This window comes from Chiloscyllium plagiosum, chromosome 1 (assembly GCF_004010195.1).
Source record: "Chiloscyllium plagiosum isolate BGI_BamShark_2017 chromosome 1, ASM401019v2, whole genome shotgun sequence".
NCBI classification, from domain to species: domain Eukaryota; kingdom Metazoa; phylum Chordata; class Chondrichthyes; order Orectolobiformes; family Hemiscylliidae; genus Chiloscyllium; species Chiloscyllium plagiosum.
Window position 1 is genome coordinate 94,523,934 of NC_057710.1, and position 24,533 is coordinate 94,548,466.

The 24,533-nt window shown below is 39.1% G+C and overlaps 1 protein-coding gene across 4 annotated transcripts in view; it reads left to right on the forward strand.

The window, feature by feature from the left end:
* atp8a1 (ATPase phospholipid transporting 8A1) overlaps positions 1–24,533 on the forward strand; it is a 354,037-nt gene that overhangs the window by 288,705 nt on the left and 40,799 nt on the right. For all 4 annotated transcript variants that reach the window (XM_043691984.1, XM_043691994.1, XM_043692004.1 and 1 more), the window contains 3 exons: positions 10,976–11,054; positions 12,570–12,631; positions 21,278–21,334. In XM_043691984.1, coding sequence (XP_043547919.1) covers positions 10,976–11,054; positions 12,570–12,631; positions 21,278–21,334 — 198 coding nt within the window. The remainder of the gene's footprint in view (positions 1–10,975; positions 11,055–12,569; positions 12,632–21,277; positions 21,335–24,533) is intronic.

Here is a 24,533-nt window from a genome sequence, read left to right on the forward strand (position 1 = left end):
TCCTCGAGGTGTCTGGGATCTCTGAAGATTTGTTCATAGCTCTTCTCTCAAACTGTACTGCCTTTGTACTATCCGGCAGTTTATTCAGATTCTCGGCTTTTGAATGTTTAAATCATTATATTCATTTTTATCTGGAAGGAGCCAATGTTTATGTTTTTGTCACACATAGGATCCTGATAGATGGACAAGTGAGAAAATCAGGGTTTATTGAAAAAAAGCTGCTGCTTTTGAAAACAAAATTGACAGTAGTAGAATATTTTAATCAGAAAATACGTATCTAAATTTTAAGAAACCATAAGCCTTCTACCAATTCTTGGGGTTTTTGTATTAATTAACACACTGAAACCATGGAAAGATTATGTCCATGTTGCACTGAGGGGCAAACTGACAACAATGTTGCTTATGGCTCACCAGTACACCAGGGAAGAATCTGCCATACCACCTGGACATAAAGCTGCATTGTAGATTAAACTGCCTGAAGTCAGTCGAAATTTAAATGTAAGGCTGTCTGTGTAGACCCTCCAACCACATGGCTACCTCATCTTCCTCATTGGGACCCTCCAACCACACAAAATCAATATTGATTTCACCAGTTTCCTCATTTTCCCCACTGCACCCCCCCCCCAATCCCAGATCCCAGGGCAGCACGGTAGTTCAGTGGTTAGTACCACTGCCTTGCAGCGCCAGGGACCCGGATTTGAATCCAGACTCTGACCACTATCTGTGTGGAGTTTGCACGTTCTCCCCGTGTCTGCGTGGGTTTCCTCCGGGTGCTCTGGTTTCCTTCCACAGTCCAAAGATGTGTAGGTCAGATAAATTGGCCGTGCTAAATTGCCTGTAGTGTTAGGTACATTAAGTGTGGAATTGTTGGACCAAAATGGCCTGTTTCCACACTGTAGGGAATCTAAGAATCCAGCCTTCCAACTCAACACCGCCCTCTTGAACTGTCCTACCTGTCCATCTTCCTTCCCACCTATCCGCTTCACCATCTGCTCTGATCTATCACTATAACCTCCCCCACCTTCACCTACCTAATGCATTCCCAGCTACCTTCCCCCCAGCCCCAATCCTCCCTTCCATTTATCTCTCATCCCCTTTGGGCCTCCCCCACATTCCTGATGAAGAGCTGATGCTCAAAATGTCAACTCTCCTGCTCCTTGGATGTTGCCTGACTGGCTGTGCTTTTCCAGCACCACACTTTTTAACACTAATCTCCATCTCTGCAGTCCTCGCTTTCTCCTGCCTACCTGGAGTGTTGGTTTTAATGTCCTTACAGCAGGTTGAAACATTGTCCTTGTATCTGCATCTTTCAACAGCAACTTATTGTTGTCGTTGTTTTCATTTTGCTACCTGTGATTTCTTGTTAATACATCGTAATGAGGAAGATCAATTAACTAAGATCACAGTAAAACCCTGTGAAAACTAAAAAGAAATTATCTTCCTACACAAAGACTCATTTATGCTGCTTTACTCCTGATGTCTATGAAGTTTGAAGTTGCAAATATCCCTCATATGGATCAGTAGTCTAACTTCTGTTGAAGAAATACTAGTGAAATTATGAAATATGCCGTGTTTCCTGTTATCTGGTGATATAAGGAATATTAAAACTCTATATTACACATAAAATACAAAATGAATAAAATGCAATTGAATTAAGTCAACTGAACCACTCTTGATCTACCTGACATAATTTATGTTTATGGCATTTTGGATTATGTTATAGTACTACTTGATTCCTTGTTTTTGAATGTGGCACTTTTGTGTCAATGACTGGAGCACGTTAAATTGTCTAATACTGATGTATGGTATCAATTATTGCATTATGATTTAACTACAGTAAATCAAATATGCTCAGGGATAAACAAAACCATAGTTAATGGGGATAGTACCTTTAATTAGAACAATTTACACTCTGCTGTAATTTTATGATTATTAATTCAAAAGTGTGCACATGTTTGTGATACATGAGGATGAGATGGTTTGCAAGATTGAAATATATTATGCTTTTACTTTGATATATGAAGTCCAAAATTTGCAATATAGCTAAAGTATTAAATTCAAACTGAGAAATAGGACAATTTGCAGAGAATGATTGCCAAAAGGATCAATTGAGCTAAAAGAATATCCTAAAAATATCTTCAGTAAACATTACATAGCTGTTGCATTGATTTTCTACAAAAACTAAATGAAAAGTTGATTGTGAAGATAGCACTTATGAAGTTTAAACCTAGTATTTGCTAGGAAAGTAAACCATGCATTATTGCAACTAGTTTTATCCTATGCTTTTGGATGTAAGTTTGCTCGCTGAGCTGGAAGGTTCGTTTTCAGATGTTTCGTCACCGTACTAGGTAACATCAGTGAGCCTCCGATGAAGCATTGGTATTATGATCCGCTTTCTAATTTGTGTGTTTAGGTTTCCTTGGGTTGGTGATGTCATTTCCTGTTCTTTTTCTCAGAGGGTGGTAAATGGGGTCCAAGTCAAAGTATTTGTTGATAGAGTTCCAGTTGGACTGCCATGCTTCCAGGAATTCTTGTGCATGTCGCTTGTTTGGCTTCTCCGAGGATGAATGTGTCGTCTTGGTCGAAGTGGTGTCCTTCCTCATCTGTATGTAAGGATACTAGTGAGAGAGGGTCATGTCTTTTTGTGGCTAGTTGATGTTCATGTATCCTGGTGGCTAGTTTTCTGCCTGTTTGTCCAATGTAGTGTTTGTTACGGTTCTTGCAAAGTATTTTATAAATGATGTTCATTTTGCATGTTGACTGTATAGGGTCTTTCAAGTTCATTAACTGCTGTTTTAGTGTGTTGGTGGGTGTGGGCTACCATGATGCCAAGAGGTCTGAGTAGTCTGACAGTCATTCCTGAGATATCTTTGATGTAGGGGAGAGTGGCTAGGGTTTGTGGATGTGTTTTTTCTGCTTGTTTGGGTTTGTTGCTGAGAAATCAGCAGACTGTGTTCATTTGTTACTCATTCTTTTTGAATACGCTGTATGGGTGATTTTCCTCTGCTCTTCGTAGTTCCTCTGTGCTGCGGTGTGTGGTGGCTCGTTGAAATAATGTATTCTCACATACAGATGAGGAAGGACACCACTTCGACTGGGACAAAACATCCGTCCTAGGACAAGCCAAATGCAGAGACACACGAGAATTCCTAGAAGTATGGCATTCCAACTGGAACTCTATCAACAAACACATTGACTTGGGCCCTATTTACCACCCCCTGAGAAAAAGAACAGGAAATGACATCACCAACCCAAGGAAACCTAAACATACAAATTGAAAGCAGGTCATAAAACTAGTGCTTCACTGAGGCTCACTGATGTTGCCTAGTATGGTGACGAAACATCTGAAAATGAACCTTCCAGCTCAGTGAGCTAACTTAGATCCAGAACCTCAGCCTGAGCTACAAATCTTCTCCAAACTCTCTACTCTATGCTTTGTCAATCAAATACTCAATTTAATCATGACAGGTCATTGAACAAAATAAACGGTGATGGAATTCAGAGGAATATGTAAGACTTTTTGTACCTCAACTATTTGTAATTAAATGGCCTGTTTGTAATTAATCTTCTGGGGAAACAGGTTCAAATCCTTCCATGTGTGTGGTATTTGACATTTAAGGATTCATTCAATAATCCGTCTCCCATATCAGCATCATAATTTCCAGAGATTGAGAGGAGATGATGGGGGTAATGTTTACTGGACTAATGATTCAGAATCCAGACTAATGCCTGAGGACACAAGTTTGAATTTCACCATGGTATGAATAATGAATTCATATTCATTATTGAATATGAATTCATTAAAAATCTGGAATAAAAAAAACCCACCATTGAAGGGGACGAAGGGTGTCACCCCGTATGATTGTGTTAGGTTAATGAGGTCACCTGATTCCATCAAATTAATTCCCACTGATTTTTCTCAGGGTGAGTCAGTTGATATGATTTTGCAGAATATGAAGTCAAACTGCACAGTAGATTGACCACATAATCTAGACTGCCACTCCAATATAGGGAACAGTACCTGCATTCTTGGAAAGGTTTACTGTCTCTTAAGTGATATACAACACTGTCAGATCCAAGTAATCAGAGCATTATCTTGCTGCTCTGACCAGTGTTTCCTTGCTAACATCAAAAACAGATCATCTGATCATTCATTTGCTGTTTATGGGACCTTAAAGAACTGTAGAGTTGTGACCACAGGTGCTACACTAAAATTAATTGATTGTGAATTGTTTTAGCCTGGAAAATGCATGTGTTCTGAAGTCATTTAAAGGTGTTAGACCATAAGAAATAGGAAAAGGAGTCAGCTGCTCAGCCCTGGGTTTTAAAGTGGTGCTGGAAAAGCACAACAGGACAGGCAGCATCCGAGGAGCAGGAAAATCGACATTTTGGGCAAAAGCCCTTCGTCAGGATAGAGGCAGGTAGCCTCCAGGCTGGAGAGATAAATGGGGGGGTGAGGCTGGGGAGAAGGTAGCAAAGAGAACAATAGGTGAATGGGGGTGGGGGTGGAGGTCAGAGGGGAGGGTGGACCGGATAGGTGGGAAGGGAGATTGGCAGGTAGGACAGGTCATGGGGACAGTGCTGAGCTGGAAGGATGGAACTGGGGTAAGGTAGGGGAAGGAGAAATGAGGAAACTGGTGGTTTATGCACAAGTATCTCCTAGTCCCTGTGTGTTGCAGCTTTCTGCACTTTTTCTCCACTGAAATTATACTCTGTTCTTTTGTTCTTCCTTCCAAAACAACACCTTCGTATTTTCCCATATTATACTCCATTTGCCAATTTACTATTCCATAAAAGGCAGTCCTAAATCCACAAAGAATTTAAGGTTGTATGGTTTTTATGTTTTTCATGATACTAGCTGTGAATAATGGTGGTTGAATATCATTAACAGATTAAATATTTAATGCTGTGTGAATTTTGTCTCTCCAAAAATGAATGCTAAAATAGAAGCTAAAGTTAAGGAACTAAAATATTGTTTACTCAGTAAGGTTTTTTTTTATTATCAATTTGTGCAGAATCTCTTTTTTTCAACAAAACTAAGTTTGGTTTCAAAAGTGGCAGCTAGCTACTACCATTTTTGCAGGGCTAAGCCTATTTCGAAACAGTGAGTGTGTGCTGTTCCAGTGCCTTATATCTTTACAATTAAGGTTTCCCCTCTAGTTTGGCAGCAATAGATTTATCACAGTGCCATTCGTTGAATCATAGAATAGTTACAGCACAGAGGGAAGCCATTCAGCCCATTCGCTCCACACTGGATTCTTGCCTACTCCCACTCCCCCACCAGTTTTCCCTTAACAATGCATGTTTATATCCTTCATTTTTATTCATTTTTACTTTTGAAAGTACCCTTTTTGAAACTACCCTCTCGGGCAATACATCCCAGGTTCTAACCATTCTTAGGATTGAATTTTACCAGAAATTAATGAATTGTCAATGTCAGTCATCCACATCACTTCTACACAGTACCCCACATCTTCCAATGTGCTACTAGTTCTTTCCCCTACCATCATATATTTAATTTTACCCCTTCACAAATATTGTCCCCTGTGCATCCCATTACACTACATCCAATTCCTAGAATTGACTTCCCAATTTTCCTACCCTGGCAGTGATTCCTGATCAGCCCCATTGACTTTCATCATGCTGACCCCAGAAGTATCTGTCGTTCACTCTTTAACAAACTTGGATGGAGTGATTGGTGATCAGACCCCTGACTATCAGTACTGTTCCCCTGACTGACATTGTGAATCCCTGAACTGGTTGCACTGGACCTGAAGAACTGATTGAGGCCCATTCCATGTGCTCTCATGTTACAGATCCTATGACCTTGACCTCTCCAGGCCCATGATCAATACAAGATGTTGCTGTTGGCTTAATTCTGCCAGGACTCCCTATTTGAAGGCTGTCTCCCTTGAGGATTGCTTCTCTTAAAAATTGAGACATGGCAGTATGTTTGCCAGGCAAACTGCTGGCACAAGGTGCAGATGTGAGATTGCCTACCACAGTAACATATTGCAACATGTCTACCCCCTTGACTGATCACTAGTGATCACTATGACAAACTGCTGGCTTTATGTTTATGCTAAAAGGCCAAGCAAGACAAAGGTCTGTCTGTGAACCTTTAAACTTGGGCTGTGGAGTTAATTCCTTGGGGCTTAACAGGGTAGATACAGAAAGGTTGTTTGCACTTGTGGGAGAGTCTGGGACCAGAGGGCATAATTTCAGAGTAAAGGGTTGCCCAGTTAGAGCAGACTTGAGGAGAAATTTCTCTCAGGGTAGTGAATCCGTGGAAGATGGCTGTCAACATTGGGTCATTAAATTTATTCAAGGCTGAGATAGATCATTATCAGATCAGTCAAGATCTCATTGAATGGTGGAGAGGACTCAATGGGCCAATTTGTCATCTCTAACCCACTTACAATGCAGATCTAAACTTCAGTGCAGTACTTTGGAGCACACTGACACCTTTCATTGGAACACTGCTGGCAGAGACAGATACCCATCTGATGGATACGACCAGACTGCATCTCCAGGCTCCTCAGTCGCTCACTCATTTTGTACCTAATGAGACACTTCATGAACAGTGACTGCATGAATCACTAACCATCCCCCCACCAAACCCCAGATTCCCAGGTGGCCGTAATGGTGCCAACTAGCCTCTGTTCAACATTTGCCAAATTATTCATGGCGGGGCTTTAAAGATGGCATTGGTGCCAGGAATCCTAGATTCTAGCAGGGGCCAGAAGCTTGTGGCAAGTGGGAGAATATGACAAGCAGGGCACCATATGGGCTTGGCATATATGTAATGAGGGGAGTTTGGGAAAATAATGCAAGAAAACACTAGGGCTCATAGTGAAACCATCCATACAAATTGCCAAAATTGACACAAAGCTGATTTTGGATAAGATTCAGCCCCAAGTGTTAAAAGTTGCAGGATTGGGTTCTTAACAACATTTTGAAGTGCATTTTTTTGTTACTACTTGCATACCAGTGAGCAGGCCTTCAGTTCCCCAGGACAGATTGTAACATGCTGTAGGCTAAATTACTTGGGTATACTGAAAACTAAGTTAGTGAAAATATTGTACATGCTTTCTAACAAAACCCTTTATAAGTGAAAGTTAATGTATCTCAGATTCAAAATAATTTTACAGGGTGATGAGTGGTACTTTTTTAAATCCTCTCATGGCTAAGTCAGGATAATGAGTTGAAGGGGACTTGCAGATGGTCTGAGGAAGCGTCACCGGACCCAAAACGTTAACTCTGATTTCTCTTCACAGATGTTGCCAGACCTGCTGATCTTTTCCAGGAACTCCTGTTTCTGTTGCAGATAATGATGTATCCATTATTCTGCTGATCCATCCTTGTGGGTCGAAGTAGTCATGGGTTTGGAAGGTGTTGTCTAAGGATCTTTGATGAATTTCTGCAGTGTATCCTGTAGCTTCGGTGATGGAAGGACTGGCTGCTTGTGGATGTCATAGCTATTAAGCGGGCTGCTTAGTACTGGATGGCATCAAGCTTCTCGAGTGTTGCTAAGGCTTCATACAAGTAGATGGGGAGTATTACATAGTCGATGGTGAACAGTCTTTGGGAAGTCAGGAGGTGACTTACTCATCGCAGTATTCCTAGTCTCTGACTTGCTCTCGTAGCTACTGTGTTTATGTGATAAGCCCAACTGAGTTTCCTGGATGTTAATCCAGGTAAACATCAGAATGTTGATAGTGGGGGATTCATTGACATTAGCACCATTGACTGTCAAAGGGTAATGGTTAGATTATCTCTTATTGGCGATAGTCGTTGCCTAGTATTTGTGTGGTGCGAATGTTACTTGCCACTTGTCAGCCTAAGCTTGGATATTGATACTACATTTAAACATGGACTGCTTCGGTGTCTGAGGAGTTGTGAATTGTGCTGAACATTGTGCAATCATCAGTGGACATTCCCATTTCTGTCCTTATGATGGAGGGAAGTCATTGATGAAGCAGCTGAAGATGGTTGGACCTAAGACACTTCCCTGAACAACTCCTGCAGAGATGTCCTGGAGCTGAGATCATTGACCTCCAACAACACAACCATCTTCCTGTGTGTCAGGTGTGACTCCAACAGCAGAGAGTTTTCTCATTGGTTCCAGTTTCACAAGGTGTCCTTGATACCACACATGATCAAACCTAGCCTTGATGACAAAGGCTGTCACTCTAACCGCTTCTCTGGAATTCCATGTTTGAACCAAGGCTGTAGTGAGGTCAGGAGCTGAGTGGCCCTGAAGGAACCCAAACTGGGCATCGCTGAGCAGGTGCTGCTTGATAGCACAGTTGATGACAACTTCCATCAGTTCATAGATGATGGGACGACAATTGGTTGGGTTGGATTTGCTCTGCTTTGTGTGTACAGGACATACCTGGGCAATTTTCCTCATTGTCAATTAGAGAAGGTGCCAAAACAGGTGGATGAAGGTAAAGCGGTTAATGTGGTGTCTATGGACTTCAGTAAGGCTTTTGATAAGGTTGCACACCTTAGGCCTTTGCACAAAATATGGAGTTTTGGGATTGAAGGCGATTTAGCAGTTTGGACCAGAAATTGACTGACTTAAAGAAGACAGGGTTATGGTTGATGGGAAATGTTCGTCCTAGAGCTCAGTTACCAGTGGTGTGCTGCAAGGATCTGTTTTGAGGCTACTGCTGTTTGTCATTTTTATAAATGATCTGGATGTGGGTGTAGAAGGATGGGTTAGTAAATTTTTTAGATGACACTAAGGTAGGCAGAGTTGTGGATAGTGCCGAAGGATGTTGTGGGTTACAGAGGGACATCAATAAGATGCAGAGCTGGGCTGAGATGTGGCAAATAGAATTTGATGCAGAAGAGTGAGAGGTAGTTCATTTTGGAAGAAGTAACAGGAATGCAGAGTACTGGGTTAATTGTAAAATTCTTGGCAGTGTAGATGAACAGAGAGGTCTGTGTCCTGGTGCATAAATCCCTGAAAGTTGCCACCCAGGTTGATAGTGTTGTTAAGAAGGCATATGGTGTGTTTATTGGTAGGGAGATTGAGTTTCTGAGCCACAAAGTTATGCTTCAGCACTACAAGACACTGGTAAGGCTGCACGTGGAGAGTTTGTGCAGTTCTGATCACCATGTTATAGCAAGAATTTAGAAGGTTTGGAAAGGTTCAGAGGAGATTTACTAGGATGTTGCCTGGAATGGAAGGAAGGCCTTGCAAGGAAAGGCTGAGGGAACCGAGGCTGTTTTTGTTGAAGAGAAGAAGGTTGAGAGGTGACTTAATCCAGACGTCTCAGATAATCAGAGGGTTAGATAGGGTGGACAGTGAGAACCTTTTTCCACCGATGGTGAAGACTAACACAAGGGGACATAGCTTTAAATTGAGGGGTGATAGATTTAGGACAAATATTAGAGGTAGTTTCTTCACTCACAGTAGTAGGAGCGTGAAACGGCCTGCCTACAACAGTAGTAGACTCGCCGATGTTAAGGGCATTTAAATGGGTATTGGACATGCATATAGATAATAATGGAACGGTGTGGGTTAGATGGGCATCAGATTATTTTCTCAGGTCGGTGCAACATCAAGGGCCGAAGGGCATGTACTGCACTGTAACGTTCTATGTTTTATCCTAGTGTTATAACTGTACAGGAACAACTTGATTAGGGGTATGGTAAGTTCTGGAGCCCAAGTCTTCAGTATTATTATCAGAATGTTATTAAGGCCCATAGTATTTTCAGTATCCAGAGCCTCCAACCATTTGTTGGTATCATGTGAAGTGAATCAAAGTGGCTGAACACTGGTATCTGTGATGCTGGGGGCCACTAGAGGAGACCAAGATGGAAAGAATGAATGTAAGGGGCAGGAGAAAGAACAGAATGCCAACAAACATTTTAATGAGAAGCTTCCAAATAAATATAGAGAACATTTTGTGAAAAATCAGAATTGCTATTTTCTTATAGTGGAGTAAGTACTACCATTAATTTTCCATTTTCCATTCAATTTCATTTTCTAAATTAATTAATTGAAAATGAGTGGTCCACCTTTAATACTTTGGTTGTACCAGAAAATAACAGATGAACAGAGAGAATGGAACAGCAATTATTTCTAAGCTTTATGAACATCAACTCATATTGCCCAACTCAGCTAATGATCATTTTAGTTGTCTATTTTTCTAATTTATTCCTATCATTTGTAATGCTGGACTTTTTTATTTCTTTATTTTTCTATTTTTCCCCCCTAAGTTTTGTACGTTAGAATCTGTACCTAGGTACATTTGTACCTAAAATCACACCATAAGTGACGACTTGTAAAGTTCACACTGTACTCATGTGAATACATGTGACAATAAATTCAGTTACTTTCAATTAATATATTAGGAAGCTTATAAGACAGTACATAATCTCTAGTAATTTGACTAAACTAATTAAATATAGAAAGACAAATCACTCGTGAATTTATAGCACATCATTATAGGAATAGTTAAATACTGTTATACCTTTTTCCTTTAGAATCAAACGTTTCTGGACCGGCTACTTTACAAATTATTTTCTGCTTTAGGTTAACAGTTTGGAATGTGTTATAATGACAGATGTACAATTGGTAGTAGAAATTATTTTGCGTGTGGAGTGTTTGTTTTATATGAAAGCTGGAAGTTTATTGCTTAAATTTAGAACGAGATAGTTCTGATGTCAAAATATCACTTAAATGTAATTACAATCTCTTAATTGAGCAGTGAGCGACATGTGCGACAGTCCCTGAAACAAATTTAAAAAAGCAATCATATCAAAAGATGCCACTGTGGGCAAATTGTAAAATAAGCCTAAATTGTTAAAAGATTAAAAGTGGTTGTCAGGAAAACGCCTCATAGTGGTGGTGAGACAAAAAACACACTTAGTGAATTTGAAACCATGATAAAGAGAAGGGTTAAAGTTCACAGTGCTGGTTTGTTGTAAATGGTTCTCATGGATTTTTCTTTTCCCATAGGTTTTCTGGGTTCATTGTTTGAACGGCCTGTTCCATTCGGTTATTCTGTTTTGGTTCCCACTGAAAGCCCTCGAGCATGGTGAGCAGCATAGACAAACATAAATGTTTAGTGAGATCTTTTCAGATTATCTTATTTCTTCATGCATACAATCTATGGTTTGTTGAGTTGGTTTTTTCCTCCTAACTGACAAATATGAGATTAAATATTTAATCAACTGTTCAACTTCAGCCTTGTTTGTCCAGAGCTTAATGTTTCACCAATGTTTATTGGAACAAAAACTCTCAATACTTGCATGAAAGTGAAACAAAACAAAACATAAAAAAACTGTAAAATTACTAATGCAGAAAAGTAAATGCTGTGGGTAGTTTGAATGCTTGGGTTTCTATTTTTTTAAAACAATCAATTTGCCATGCATACAAATTTTGCTCAACTATTTCTTCAGAGTTGGTCTTTACTAAGCTGTGTAAAAACAGCATTATAAGACAGATCAATAGCAGTATAAATTGAGTTTCCTCTTTCAAGCTCTACAGCATTCCTTTTTAAATGGGAGAGAAGAATGCAAGGGTGACATTGATAAGCTGACAGAGCCCAGCAAAAGATAATTCATTGCTTATGCTGCAACAGTCACTAGGAAAGCCTGAGTAAAGCAGTTTTTTGTTAGTTTCCTATAAGAAGTTATAAAGTAGGCATTTGGCAATTCATTGACATTTGGTAGATGTGCACCCTGAACACAGGTATAGTATGGATCTTTAAATCCTGAAATTGGTCCCTTTTTTTGCACCCATAAAATGGTTGCAACTATCCTGTGCCTTCTGGTACCTTTTCTTTTTAATGTAGAAATTCAAAAGTGGATTTCACCATAATTTTCTACAGTATTCATTCCGTTATCTGGGAATTGTTTCCTGAAAGTTTGTATTTGCAAATGATTTATTCAACTTCTTCCATCCTCCCTGTAAATTTGGGCTGCTGCTTGTTTTACTTCCTAAGAAATATTGAAAAAAGTGAATGTTTGCGTGACAGTGGTCTCCTTAGATACCTCTAAGGTAGCAAGGTGGTCTTAAGGATCGTTTGAAAGTTAAGGTAAATAGTATCAAATACATTGATGTAATATATTTCATTTATTGCAGCATTAAAAAAATCAGTCATTGTTTTGCCATGGATATACAAAAGCCTTTGCTGCATTAGATTTATTGTCCAAATTCTCATTAAATGTCTTTAGCTCACTTCTCACTGACAGCACATACAAAACTGGCAAGTCTGAATTTCTCAAAATCATTCTTCCAATTTGGTTTAAAAGTTTGAAGAAACATTGCACTGTGCATTTCACTAAAACTACCTCAGTGTACAGTAATATGTAAGGATAAAAGAAATTCTGCTGCAGCTATTACATCTTTATTATAATAATCCTGGAGGGACAGTTTCTGTGATGTCCTCACAGAATAACTTGGTTCTTCTAAATATCAGATCGCACATTAACTAAGAAAAATCTGCTGCTATGATATGACTAGCAGATGTGGGATTATTTTCTTGGAGCTTTCAACAACTAATAATTTGAACTGTTGAACTCACTTTAGCATTTTTTGCTTCCTGCAGACACAGCATTTGGAAATGGAAAGACGCCTGGCCGCCTACTACTAGGAAATATGGTTTATACAGTAAGTTAGTTTTGTTATTCCCCATAACCTATTAATGAAGGACTAATTCTTGCATGTGTCCTGCTGAATTTCCACATGCTTATAACTCTGGTATTAAAAAAGTTGATTGCTTTTGCTTTGCTCTCTTTGTGAAGATTTTCTAAAAACAAAATCTAATGAGCTATTCAAACATATTAGAACAGGTGGTATCTGACTGTTGTTTTCTCAGTTTCTAATTAAGAAACAGCAAGTTCAAGTTCTTCGATTGTCCTACAGAACCAGTTTACAGGGAAGGCAATGGCACAGTGGTATTATCTCTAGGCTCTTAATCCAGAGACCCAGGTAATGTTTGGGTAATGACCCAGGTAAAGAAGCGCTTCGCAGGAGGCTCCCAAGCACTGATGATGTCGCCTAGCCAGGGGACGAAACGTTTGTAACAAAAACTTCCAGCTCGGCGAACAGAACCACAACAATGTTTGGGGGGCCCAGGTTTAAATCCTACCATAAATTCAAAACAAATCTGTAACTAAGAGTCTAATGATGACATGGAACCATTGTTGATTGTTGGAAAATCTATCCAGTTAATTAATGTCCTTTAGGAAAGGAAACTGCTGTCTATATCTGGTTGGCCTACATATGACTCCAGAGCCACAGCAATGTGGTTAATTCTCACCTGCCCTCTGGGCAATTAGGTTTGGACAATAAATGCTGGCCTAACCAGTGGTACACATTCCATGAATGATTTTTTTGAAATTTAAGGTTTAAAATTTAAGATTTAAAATGTTTTTTTTATCTCTCCGAGGAAAGGCAAAGGCTATTTAATGCACTGAAGCTCATCGCATCTACATTGTTAGCTGAACTGTATTTTGGGCTGCTTTATCTCTACCAGATTTTTGCCAGATTATTTAAATCACATTTAACACTTTTTAAAGTTAAGGTACTTATTTAAATGTTTGTTTCCCATAGAAATTCTGTTGTCAACACAATAATCATGTATTTGCTGTCTCCAGACTGATAAATATTTTTGCCTTATCTTGAATCTTTTTACATCCAAATAATAAAACAAATAAGTCTACAAAGCTACATCTTCTGTTAGCTCTAACTTGAAGTATTCTATATACCTTCGTATTGAATTTACCCTGATCCTTTTGATCTGCTTCTTTAACTCAACTGTGATCATTTGCAGCCCATCTCATCCCAAATGTCTCAAATTATCTCAATTAGAGTCCATTATTATGAAATGCAGTGTTTATAATATACAAACATGACAATGATGACACCGCATTACCCTACAAATAGCAATGAGGTAGATATTCACATAATCCTTTTCAAACAATCAAGTTTCTCAATTACATCAACAGTGGAAAAGTTCTTCCAGCAATTCTGTAAAGAACTTTTGGAAAGAAAATGCAGAATGCTCGAGAACACAGAATTTTCTGTGCTGGACCTTTGGCAATGAAAATGATAATGGGCAGAATGTTTTCCATGTTTAGGAGCCCTAATGGATTCTGAATAAAATTCCCCATTTATAAACAATCTCCAAAGCAGGTATCAGTTGGCAGTGCTAGGAAAAGAAATGTCAAATGGCGCTGTAACAGACATCTAACTATTGAAGGACTACAGTTGCTGAAAGTTAACTTCAGCAATAAGGATAGTTCCCTAGCTGTTTTCTACTGAACTTGCAGATCAAAAATGTACAGATCTAATGAGTATTTTAAATCTTCAATGATTTGGAAAAATCATATGGAATAGCTTAAAGTTTCTAAATAAATGTTATATAAATAATTTTCTAGTTTCCAAATTTAACAAATGCATGGAAATGCACATGAACCACCTTTTTTTTGTTATTTTCTAAAGATATGAAAATGTAATTTTATTTTTCTAAACATACATACCTGGATGTTCCACCAATACCACAAAACCACATCAACTCTTAATGCAAAATTTAACTAGCATCCCAGCTAGTTGACTTAATCACCAAAGACAGCACATGAAATTTGACCTATCAGCAGAGAAATACGTATTTGAGACACTCTTTTCAAGAATATCTACAGACCTTGCACACACATTCATGATCTTAAGTGGTATTGAGATGATAAGGTATCCATCCTCTGGAACATGAAAACTCAGAATCACAGTGCAACCAGGACAGTCAAGAAACACTGGCTAGCCAGCGCCACCCACATCCCACAAGTGATTAAGAAAAAAAATTGTTACGTTGCAGAAGGACGCTGTTGGCCCATTGTGTTTGCACCGGCTCTCTGCACATTTTGACTTCGTGCCAAACTCTTACCTTCTCCCCCAAGTCTGCATGTTGTTTCTATTTAAATAATCATCCACTGCCTTGAATGCCTCAATTGATCATGCCTCCACTATACTTCCAAACATTGCATTCCAAACACTTGCTGTATGAAAAGGTTTTTTTTTCCTTAACTCGCATTTGTTTCTTTTGCAAAATGCTTGAAGACTGTGCTGTCTGGTACTCTATCATTTTACTAGCAGGAACAGACTTGCCTTACCGACTTTGTGCAGACCCCTCATGATTTTGAAAACTTTTAGCAGGTTTCCCCTTCTTGCTTGCTTCTCTCCAAAGAAAACAGTCACAACTTCTCCAATCTATCCTCATAATTGAAGCTTCTCGTCCCTCAATTTTTGTGAACTTCTGCATTCTCTTAAATGCATTCACATCCCTACCAAAAGTGTGGTGCCCAGAACAATGCACAAACTCTCAGCTATATATCAAGAAAAGCAAGGATCTCAGGGGATTCCACTGCAAACCTTCTTTCAGCCCAAAAATACCCATAAACATTACACTTTGTTTCCTAAACTCAGACTTTCTTAAAAAAAAACTACGCTGTGTTTCTTTATTCCATAATTTGCATCTGTCATGTGTCACTGTATCAAATACCTTTTTTAATGTTCATGTACACCTCATCAACAACTTTGCCCTCATTAACTCTTTGTTACCACTTCAAAAAAACTCCAGTCAGACACAATTTTCCCCAAACAAACCCATGCTGACTCTTATGAATCAATCTGCACTTTTCCAGGTGACTATTAACTCTATTCCCAATAATTGTTTCTACAAGTTTCCCTACCATCTCTGATCTACATGTCATCTTGAATTCTGAGATTGCTTTTAATAGATTCAGGTCCAGAGGATAATTAAGCTTTCAACTGCTGTGTAAACTTATGATGTTCATGCAGTAATTCATCTCGTTATCTTTTGAGGGGAGAGCATATAATAAACCAGCTTGTAACCGGAAAGTTTGTCAAAGACTGAGCTAGCCATTCACATTGATTTTTCAAGTGTATGAAATCATTAAGTTTCCTGTATGATTTATCTTTAGTGGGTGCATCATATCTACAGAGGCACATGAGTTGAATATTGATTTCCCTTAGTGGATGGACCATTGTTTGGATTGCAGTCTCGCAGGATAGTGCTACACGTGTGCCCTGCAGTATCCTGCACATGTGGCAGAAAGCAACCAGAACCATGTTGCTTTAAGACCAGAATCACACTAGTTCCCAAATGTCACAGAGAGCATAAATTGTAAGACTACATTTAATGTAGTATTTGAGCAGTTTAGCTTGAAGCACAGCTCATTCTGGAGCACAGATCTTCAATACAATAGCTGAGATGCTCTAAGAGCTCATAGCTTTCACATAACTGAGCACTCAATCATTTCTTAATACCATATTGAGTCACCCAATTTGACTGAAAACTGATAACTGTGACATTTGGCACCTCAGGAGGGCACCAAAATGAATCATTCACTCGTCCATTGTAGCTGAAGATATCTACAAATGCTTCCACCTGGTCTTTTTCAGTTACGTGCTGGGGTCACTCGCATTCTTGTGGTGGAATCAATTCCTCAGTTAATTATTTACCACTATGCATAGAATGTAATCACACAGCAGAACATTGATATGATCTGTTAGTTGTGAGATCACTTAGTTCTGCTGCAACTCTTCAGCATGTGTGTAGGTTTCTGTTGAAACCTCGCCAGATGTGATGTCTGATTCTGAGGTTTGCCTAATACTGCTCTTGGCATGTTCTCCTACACTCCTCATTGAGCTGGAGTTGATGCCTGTTTTAATATTGCTACCATAATGACATAGAATGTCCTGTTAAGTCAGGTGCTGCTTCTGGAGGGCTGCAGATATCCAGTGTCATGCATTTGGCACAGCTCTTTGAGACAAAGACCTTTAATCCTGATTGAATCAGAGTTACAGTCAAAACAGGTGGGCCAGTGCCAACAGCTGAGTGCTAGTTAATGACTGTGGAACCTGACCAGTTTGCACCCAAAGGTTTCTATCTTCACTGGAGATAAAATGCAATGCCCAAGTGAAAAGTCTTTGGGTTAGGAAGAGAAAGGAAGGGAAGTGGGCATGGACTAAAAATTAGGGCCAGACTGTATAGGAGAGATGTTAAGAAGCACATTTACACACAAAGGGTGATAGAGGTTTGGAACTTTCTTCTACAAATGGCAAATGATGCTAGATCAGTTGTTAATTTCAAGTCTGAGATAGGTAAATTTTAAATTAAAGTGAAGACATTAAGAGATATAGAAGTAGAGTGGTGCTGGAAAAGCACAGGCAGTTCAGGCAGCATCCGAGGAGCAGTAAAATCGACATTTCGGGCAAAAGCCCTTCATCAGGAATACCTGATTAAGAGAAATAGGCCAAAGGCAGGTAAATGGTGTTAGGCTACAGACCAGCTATGATCACATTTAATGGCAGATCTTGCTTGAGGATCTGAATGGCCTACTCATGTTCCTATATTCTTATGAAATGCACAGTCTTTAAGTAAATATACATAATTTAGAATAATGCTGCACTCATTAGCTGGATGAAGTTCCAAGAAAGATTTTGATAATGATTCTGCTCACACAAACGCTGGTCAAGATGTCGACCTTTAAGAGTAATATTGTCTGCTTACTTTCACCCAACCACCAGCAGTATTTTATTTAGCAAAGGCATTGTAAATATTTTATAATCAACATGTTCAGAGATGGTATAACACACCTCTGGAGCAGATGGGAATTGAAACTGGGTCACCTGGTCCAGAGCTAGGGATATGGGCATTGTAATCTGGTACCAGCTGACAGTGAAAGGGGAAGTAAATGTAACTTGTTACCTGAAAACTTCATCTGATGTGATTGACACATGTCAATTGTGAGAGTAGTGGGATGCACACAAGATTTGTCAGGGAACTGATCCCAGAGCTGCCTGCAAGAGTGAGAAATTCCAAACTGTTGGAATTGAAATTTTTGTTTCTGGATAATTGAACTCTATCTTTTTAATTTTTTTCCCCAAACTTCTGTATCATCTTGGCTGCCACCTCCAGCTCTGCCAAAACCTGGAGAGAATATCTCAGGAAGACGAGGAAATGGCTATCAGTAAGATGACCAGAAGCAGGCTCAGGATGTTTTCCACTGTCCTGCTGGCCAGTCAGTGGAGTGGCAGGGTTGAGCAGGTCAGGAGGATGTGAGGATGTTGGTCTTGATGAGGTCTTGGGAAGAAAGCTTTTTGTTTGTTGTGGAGGAGCTTCACTGAGTGACCTATTACCAGGAAAGTACAAACCTTTGCCGAAACATATAGTATAGAAAATAATATTTTTTACAAAGTACTTTAAGGACATGCACTCATATGATGTATAGATTGTTTGGTCAATAATATGCAAATTTTAATTATGTATAAACTGTTGCTATGCTGCTTTATCGCATTCTTTCTGGCATCAAGGCTCAGGTTCATTTTCAAGAATTTTTCAATGTAACCTTTCATGAGATATGGACATGTCTGACAAGGCCAGCTTGTGTTCTCCATCCCAGTTGCCCTTGAGAAGGGCAGTTGGCCTTGATCCTTTGACAACTGGTCACCCAACTTGAAGGTTCCTTTGTCCAACTGACCCACTGGACCATTCCTTCACTCACTTGCCTTTTCACCCACTCGCCCTTGCATCAACTTATTCACTAATTCATTCAGTGAAACATCTAATCTTTAAAGTTTTTTATCAGAAAACAGCTGTTACTGTCAAAACAGGAGGTGGGGAAGGTTTGTACTCTCCTTGCCCAACTCTCCTGTGTTCTCAAGACTTATCCTAGAGTGCCTAAGCTGCCCATTTCTGATTCAGCTGGGATCAGAAGCTCCCAGAGGAAGTTAAAAATCACACAACACCAGGTTATAGTCCAACAGGTTTAATTGGAAGCACACTAGCTTTCGGAGCAACGCTCCTTCATCAGGTGATAGTGAGGAGCGACGCTCCGAAAGCTAGTGCTTCCAATTAAACCTGTTGGACTATAACCTGGTGTTGTGTGATTTTTAACTTTGTACATCCCAGTCCAACACCGGCATCTCCAAATCAGAGGAAGTAGGCAGTGTTGCAAGGTCAGAAGGAACTTGGACAGCAGTAATGCACCTAGCCTTGCTCGTGACCACAAGAACATGACTTTAATTTCCTAAGTTTGGTTCAGTAATTTCTGTGGATCGCTAATGGGGAGGTGATGGCCTAGTGGTATTATCGCTAGACCATAAATCCAGAGACACAGGTAATATTTGGGAGACCTGAGTTTGAAATCTACCAAGGCTTGTAGTGGAACTTGAATTCAGTAGAACTCTGGAATTAACAGTCTAATGATGACCATGAAACCATTGTCAATTGTTGGGAAAATACCCATCTAGTTCAGTATTGTTCTTTGGGGAAGACAACTGGTCTGGCCTACATGTGACTTCAGAGCCACAGCAATGTGATTTACTGTCAACTGCCCTCTGGGCAATTAGGAATGGGCAATAAATGGTGGCTTAGATAGTAATGTCCAGATCACATGAACGAAGGAAAAGTATGATAGCTATATTCTTACATGCGGCTGTACCCAAATTGAAAATACCGGATCATTGAGATAAGACAAAGAGGTAGACAGCTGAAACCTGAGTCAAGCAAGTTTAGTACAATAACAAAAATTGAGATAAGGACCTGAGATAAAATATGAGCTCTGGTACGTAACCAGAAAAGGAAACAAAAGGGATATACAGCAAGTGGAACATTTGTGACATTGACGTACTGGGAATTGTGATGGGAAGCTGCAGTTGATGAGTCAGAAATTTCAACTCACTGCTGGGAAATATGAGAGGATAAGAGCTGTTACCCTGCAGCACCTTCAAATGCCATTGTACATGTCAAAGTCCATCATTCACTTAGTCCAGTATACCACAAAACAGCTGAAAATCTTGGAAGAATCTGTTAAAAGCACTGCTAAAAATATTAACCACCACAAGATTCACTGAAGTCATTTATTACTCAACGTAATAAGTCTCCATCCCTCAAAGGTGAATTATTCTGGCTGCTCAGAGGGCCAGTACACTCTAAGGTTACACAAAGTGCTGCCTGTCAGAGAAATTTAAAGCAGTTGTGATCACAGATACACATCTTAAAAACCTATCCAAACAATGACTCCAGTGATACAAAACCTGTTGTGCAAAGTGTGTAGTCAGAGACAAAAACCCAGCAATTCCTGAAAAAAAATGCAAATGTTCAAACTATTAACAATGAAGGAAACCTAGATTGTTGATTGCTATCTTAATATCAACAGTCAATAGTGCAGTGCAATTTTCATTCTGAAATTTTATTTATCAGGATTGAAATGTCTCTGTTTAAGCAAAGTGAACTTTATTTCTTTTGAGCAGAGCTTTTTTTAAAAAAAAAAATCACTTTTTCAGTCAATGGATCTCTGGGCTAACAACTAGACTGAGTGTAGTAATTAATATTTCTTTAGTGTTCTCAGCCTTTCTTAATCAGACACAAAGCTTCTGATGTATTGGTTGAAAAGTCATCTCTCCCTTGTGTTTTCTGCAATTGAGCACTATGAAGAGAATAACAGTGAACAAGTGACAATTGCACAGGAAGAGTGTTGTCGTAGCCTCAAGGGATTGGGAGGAGAATTACTGAATTACATCTGGAGGGAAGAAGTCAGCATTGTGCTCAGGAAACCTTAACCCATTACTTTCATTACACTGCTGTTTGAAATGTTAAACTTCAAAGAATTTTGAGAGCTTTAAACTTGAACATTTGTTCAGAAGAAGAAGAAAAAAAAATCACATTTCTGAATGTTGCCAGAATTATGCACAGAATATCTGCAGGGGTTCCAGAAGTCACTTGCTGTAGTTTAAGGTGGGCGTTGGCAGGTGGAACCCACCAGAAGAGGGCGGGGTCCTGATGAAACTGAATTTTTGCCATATTTGTTATAAATGAAGCTACATCTCTCTCAACCTCTTGCAAGGTATTTTTCTTCAGGGTGGAGATAGAGGCAGGGATTCACAAGATCAGGTGTACCATGTGTTGAGCTGGTGGCTGATGCGGCAGGCTAGCTTACAACTGAGCCAAAGGGAATATGACAGTCAGAGCTTTGGCAGGTTTACTTTTTATGGGTCACCTGAAGATCGGCTGATATTAGTGCTTTCATATGCATGTCAGGAATCCTTCACTAAAACCTATAACTTGCAGCAGGGTTATCAGTGAAAGGCAGTATTGTTCTGAGGGATTTGGGATCTGTTTGTACACAGGAATCAACACTTTATATTTATCATGCTAACAACATTATTTTGGTGAATTTTATGTGACCAAAGTACAGAGTCGATTAACATTTATGAATTTTGTTCTCTCCACAGTTTGTGGTCATCACCGTTTGCTTAAAAGCTGGTTTAGAGACCTCATCCTGGACTCTTGTAAGTAGAGATAATCCATGAACTAATCCTAAAAATGAACATCAAACAAGTTTAGAAATCACATCATTTTGTTATTTATGATTTGTTTGTCACTACAATCAAGAAGAAACTATGCATGTTTCAGACTTGTATTAATAGGCATAACATTTTACGCAGTTTGTCATTATAATGAGCAAGCAGAGCAAGAATTGTACTTATCGCTACGTTTTCAGATCAATGAAGGGATTAAGAGCAAATAATAATTTAGCCATCAAGGATCTGGCTGTGACACAGTCACAGAATAAAGGACACACTATTTAGAACTCAAACGAAGAAGAACCTATTCACTCATAGCATGATGAAGTTTTGAAATTCTCTACCTGACTGATCAATGCTAATCAGTCATTACGTAAGTTCAAGACTGAGTTTGATAGAGCTGTGGTTAATAAACCAAGATCTAAAATGACAGAGCAGGCTCGAGGGACTGAATGGATTTCTCCTGCTCTTATGTTCCTAAAGACTATGAGATCTCCCAGTGAAGCTTGATTTGATTTCGAACTTCCATTAGATCTCATCATGGGAAATACCTTTCCTTATTTTGCATTTCACTCCTTTGCAAATAATGTGGAAATGTTAGCCCTCCGGTTTCTAACTTCGTTCAACCTACTTCTCACTTGCAATGCCACCAACGTTCAAGCAACTTGGCAGCAATCCAGACAAAGCAGCTCACTTGATCCACAAGCATTCACCCTCTCCTTTACTGATATTCAATAGCAAGCACCATCTACAAAATGTAGAAATTCACCAAGGCTCCTTCCAAACCCATGACCACTTCCATCCAGAAGGATAAGGGCAGCAAGTACATGGGAACACAATCACCTGCTTGAAATGTGCTGTCTAAGGAGCCTTGGTGAATTTCTGCAGTGCCCTGGAGATGGCGCGCACAGCTACTACTGAGCATCAGTGGTGGAGAAAATATGCATTTGTGAATATGGAATTAATTACCATAGTGGGCTGCTTTGTCATGGTTGTTGTTGAACATTGTGTTATTTAAGTTGCACTCATCGAGGCGAGTACACAGTAAGTTGAACAAAATCAACCAAAAGAAAATCAGAAAAATACTGCGCCATGCAAAAGAGTTTGTAAGAATGTGAATTGCGCTGTCTCGTAAGCCATAGGTGAAGAATCAATTTACAGAAATGAAGAGAATTTAGAAAGCTGGAGTATTCAGGATATGGAGGAAATGAGAAGAATTGGATTTAACAAAGGAGCTACGAAGTTGGCAATATGGTTTATTTTCTGCTGCCTTGTGTGGAACAGTATCCTACAGCACTTTGTGTTTCAAGGGTCTTGTTCACCAACCAACGGTTGTTATCACTTCACCAAAAATGCATTGCCTCACTTTCTTAGATTCAGACCCTGTTTGAGGGGCATTTCCAGTTAACTACTCTCTCTCTCTGTTGGGTTATTGTCATGATCTCAGAGGAACCACGTCCACAGGGAACATAGGCTGAGGAATTAAGGTTACAATTTTGAGGTTATAACTTCAATCCATGCCCCTTTGAATGTAACATCCCTGTCATGAATGCAGATTTTGGAATTAGCTATCTCTCTGGACTTTTCCCATTTATGTTAATCTCCTGCCCTCCAGAATGTTTGGTGTGAAGAAGCAAAGGTCACACCAACCCCATACTGGTTAAGACTGCACAGTCCTAAGCTTTTGGCAATTTCCCAAATGGAGTAATATTCTTCAGGAAAATAGAAATTTGTCCACCCAGATCAAGACAATATGCTCCCAGTGTGGGTTAATTAACTTCTGTCTTTACTTCATACGCACACTCTCCAGGAAATGTTCTGTGGAACTAAAATGTAACAGGATTTTGGTCTGTGGTGTTAAAAATTATTACACCAGTCCTTTATGTCCATTGCTAAAACTCTTTTCTTGTATGAACCGCGCCATCTTCTCATTCTAGGAAAGAGTTCTCACCGGTTTTATTTTTGCTTTAATTAAAAGGAACATATGTTGTCAACCATAATGAAACCAGATTTTTATGCATGAGCTGTTTTTCCCATCAGAATTTTATTATCTTTTTGGAGTTTCACGGTGCCTGTGATTTCTATTATATAGCATTCAGAACAAACTTACAAAAAAGCTCTGAAGTGTAGTGCTGCAAACAAAATTTGAATAGTTTGAACTAAATAAAACCCTATTATTAATTATACGGTTTTTAACAAATAAACAGAGTAATCTTTTGATTATTTTGATTTACAACTGCTGTGAGATTCAAAAGATATACTTACTCAGCCAAATGTAGATAGTTGTAATAAATTATGAGCATCCTCCTTTCAAAATAAAACTCTTGCTGATTCAGCTTGCCTTTTTGGAGGGAATTAATGCAGATCTGGGAAGCAAAAGCAAAAATACAAAGTGCTTGAAGCACTTGGGTCAGTCAGATTTTGTGGATTGAATGCATGTTAATATTTCATATATAAACCCTTCCTCCGAACAGGCAGATATAACAAATGGATGAGCAATTAAAAAGTAGAGTGAAGGGAAAAGTACTGATAGATATATCTTAAGGCATAAGAGTGAACTGATTATGTGAATAAATGGCCAAATGGTGATTCCTTGAGACAGGAGTCATAATAAGGAAAATCAAATATATTAAAGGCATATATGAGAAACTAAGAACTAAATGTATTTTCTGCATGGATAGATGGAAAAGGCATTAGAAATGAAAGCATGAAAAATGACAAGGTAGAACTAGCTGATATGGCCTAGAAGGTGAGAATAAAGTAGCAGGTTTGACATCAGGAGTGCAAACTGCTCTATCAACACACTGTAACAAAGGGTCACTATCTCATGCACCATGCTGTTTCTTACTCAACTAGCACACCACGTAAAGCTGAGTATTTTCCAATATTATAATACAGTCCATGCTGAGACCGAGAACTGCAAAGTGCCTCATGCTGTTCCTTTTCTCTGTTCGTATTTTTTAAATTACTATTATTCTTAATATTTCCAAGTCAGAAAGTGAATCCAGAACCGAAATGTCAATTCTGCTTGTATTAAATGATCTGATGGGTGCTTCTAGCTTTTTTTTTCCATTCTGGAAATTACTTAAAACAACCTTTAATGTGACATTGATTTTTGCTATCTGAACTCCTTTCCTGTTACATTTTGAGTGCATTTCCTTGTTACTATTATTATGACTCACTG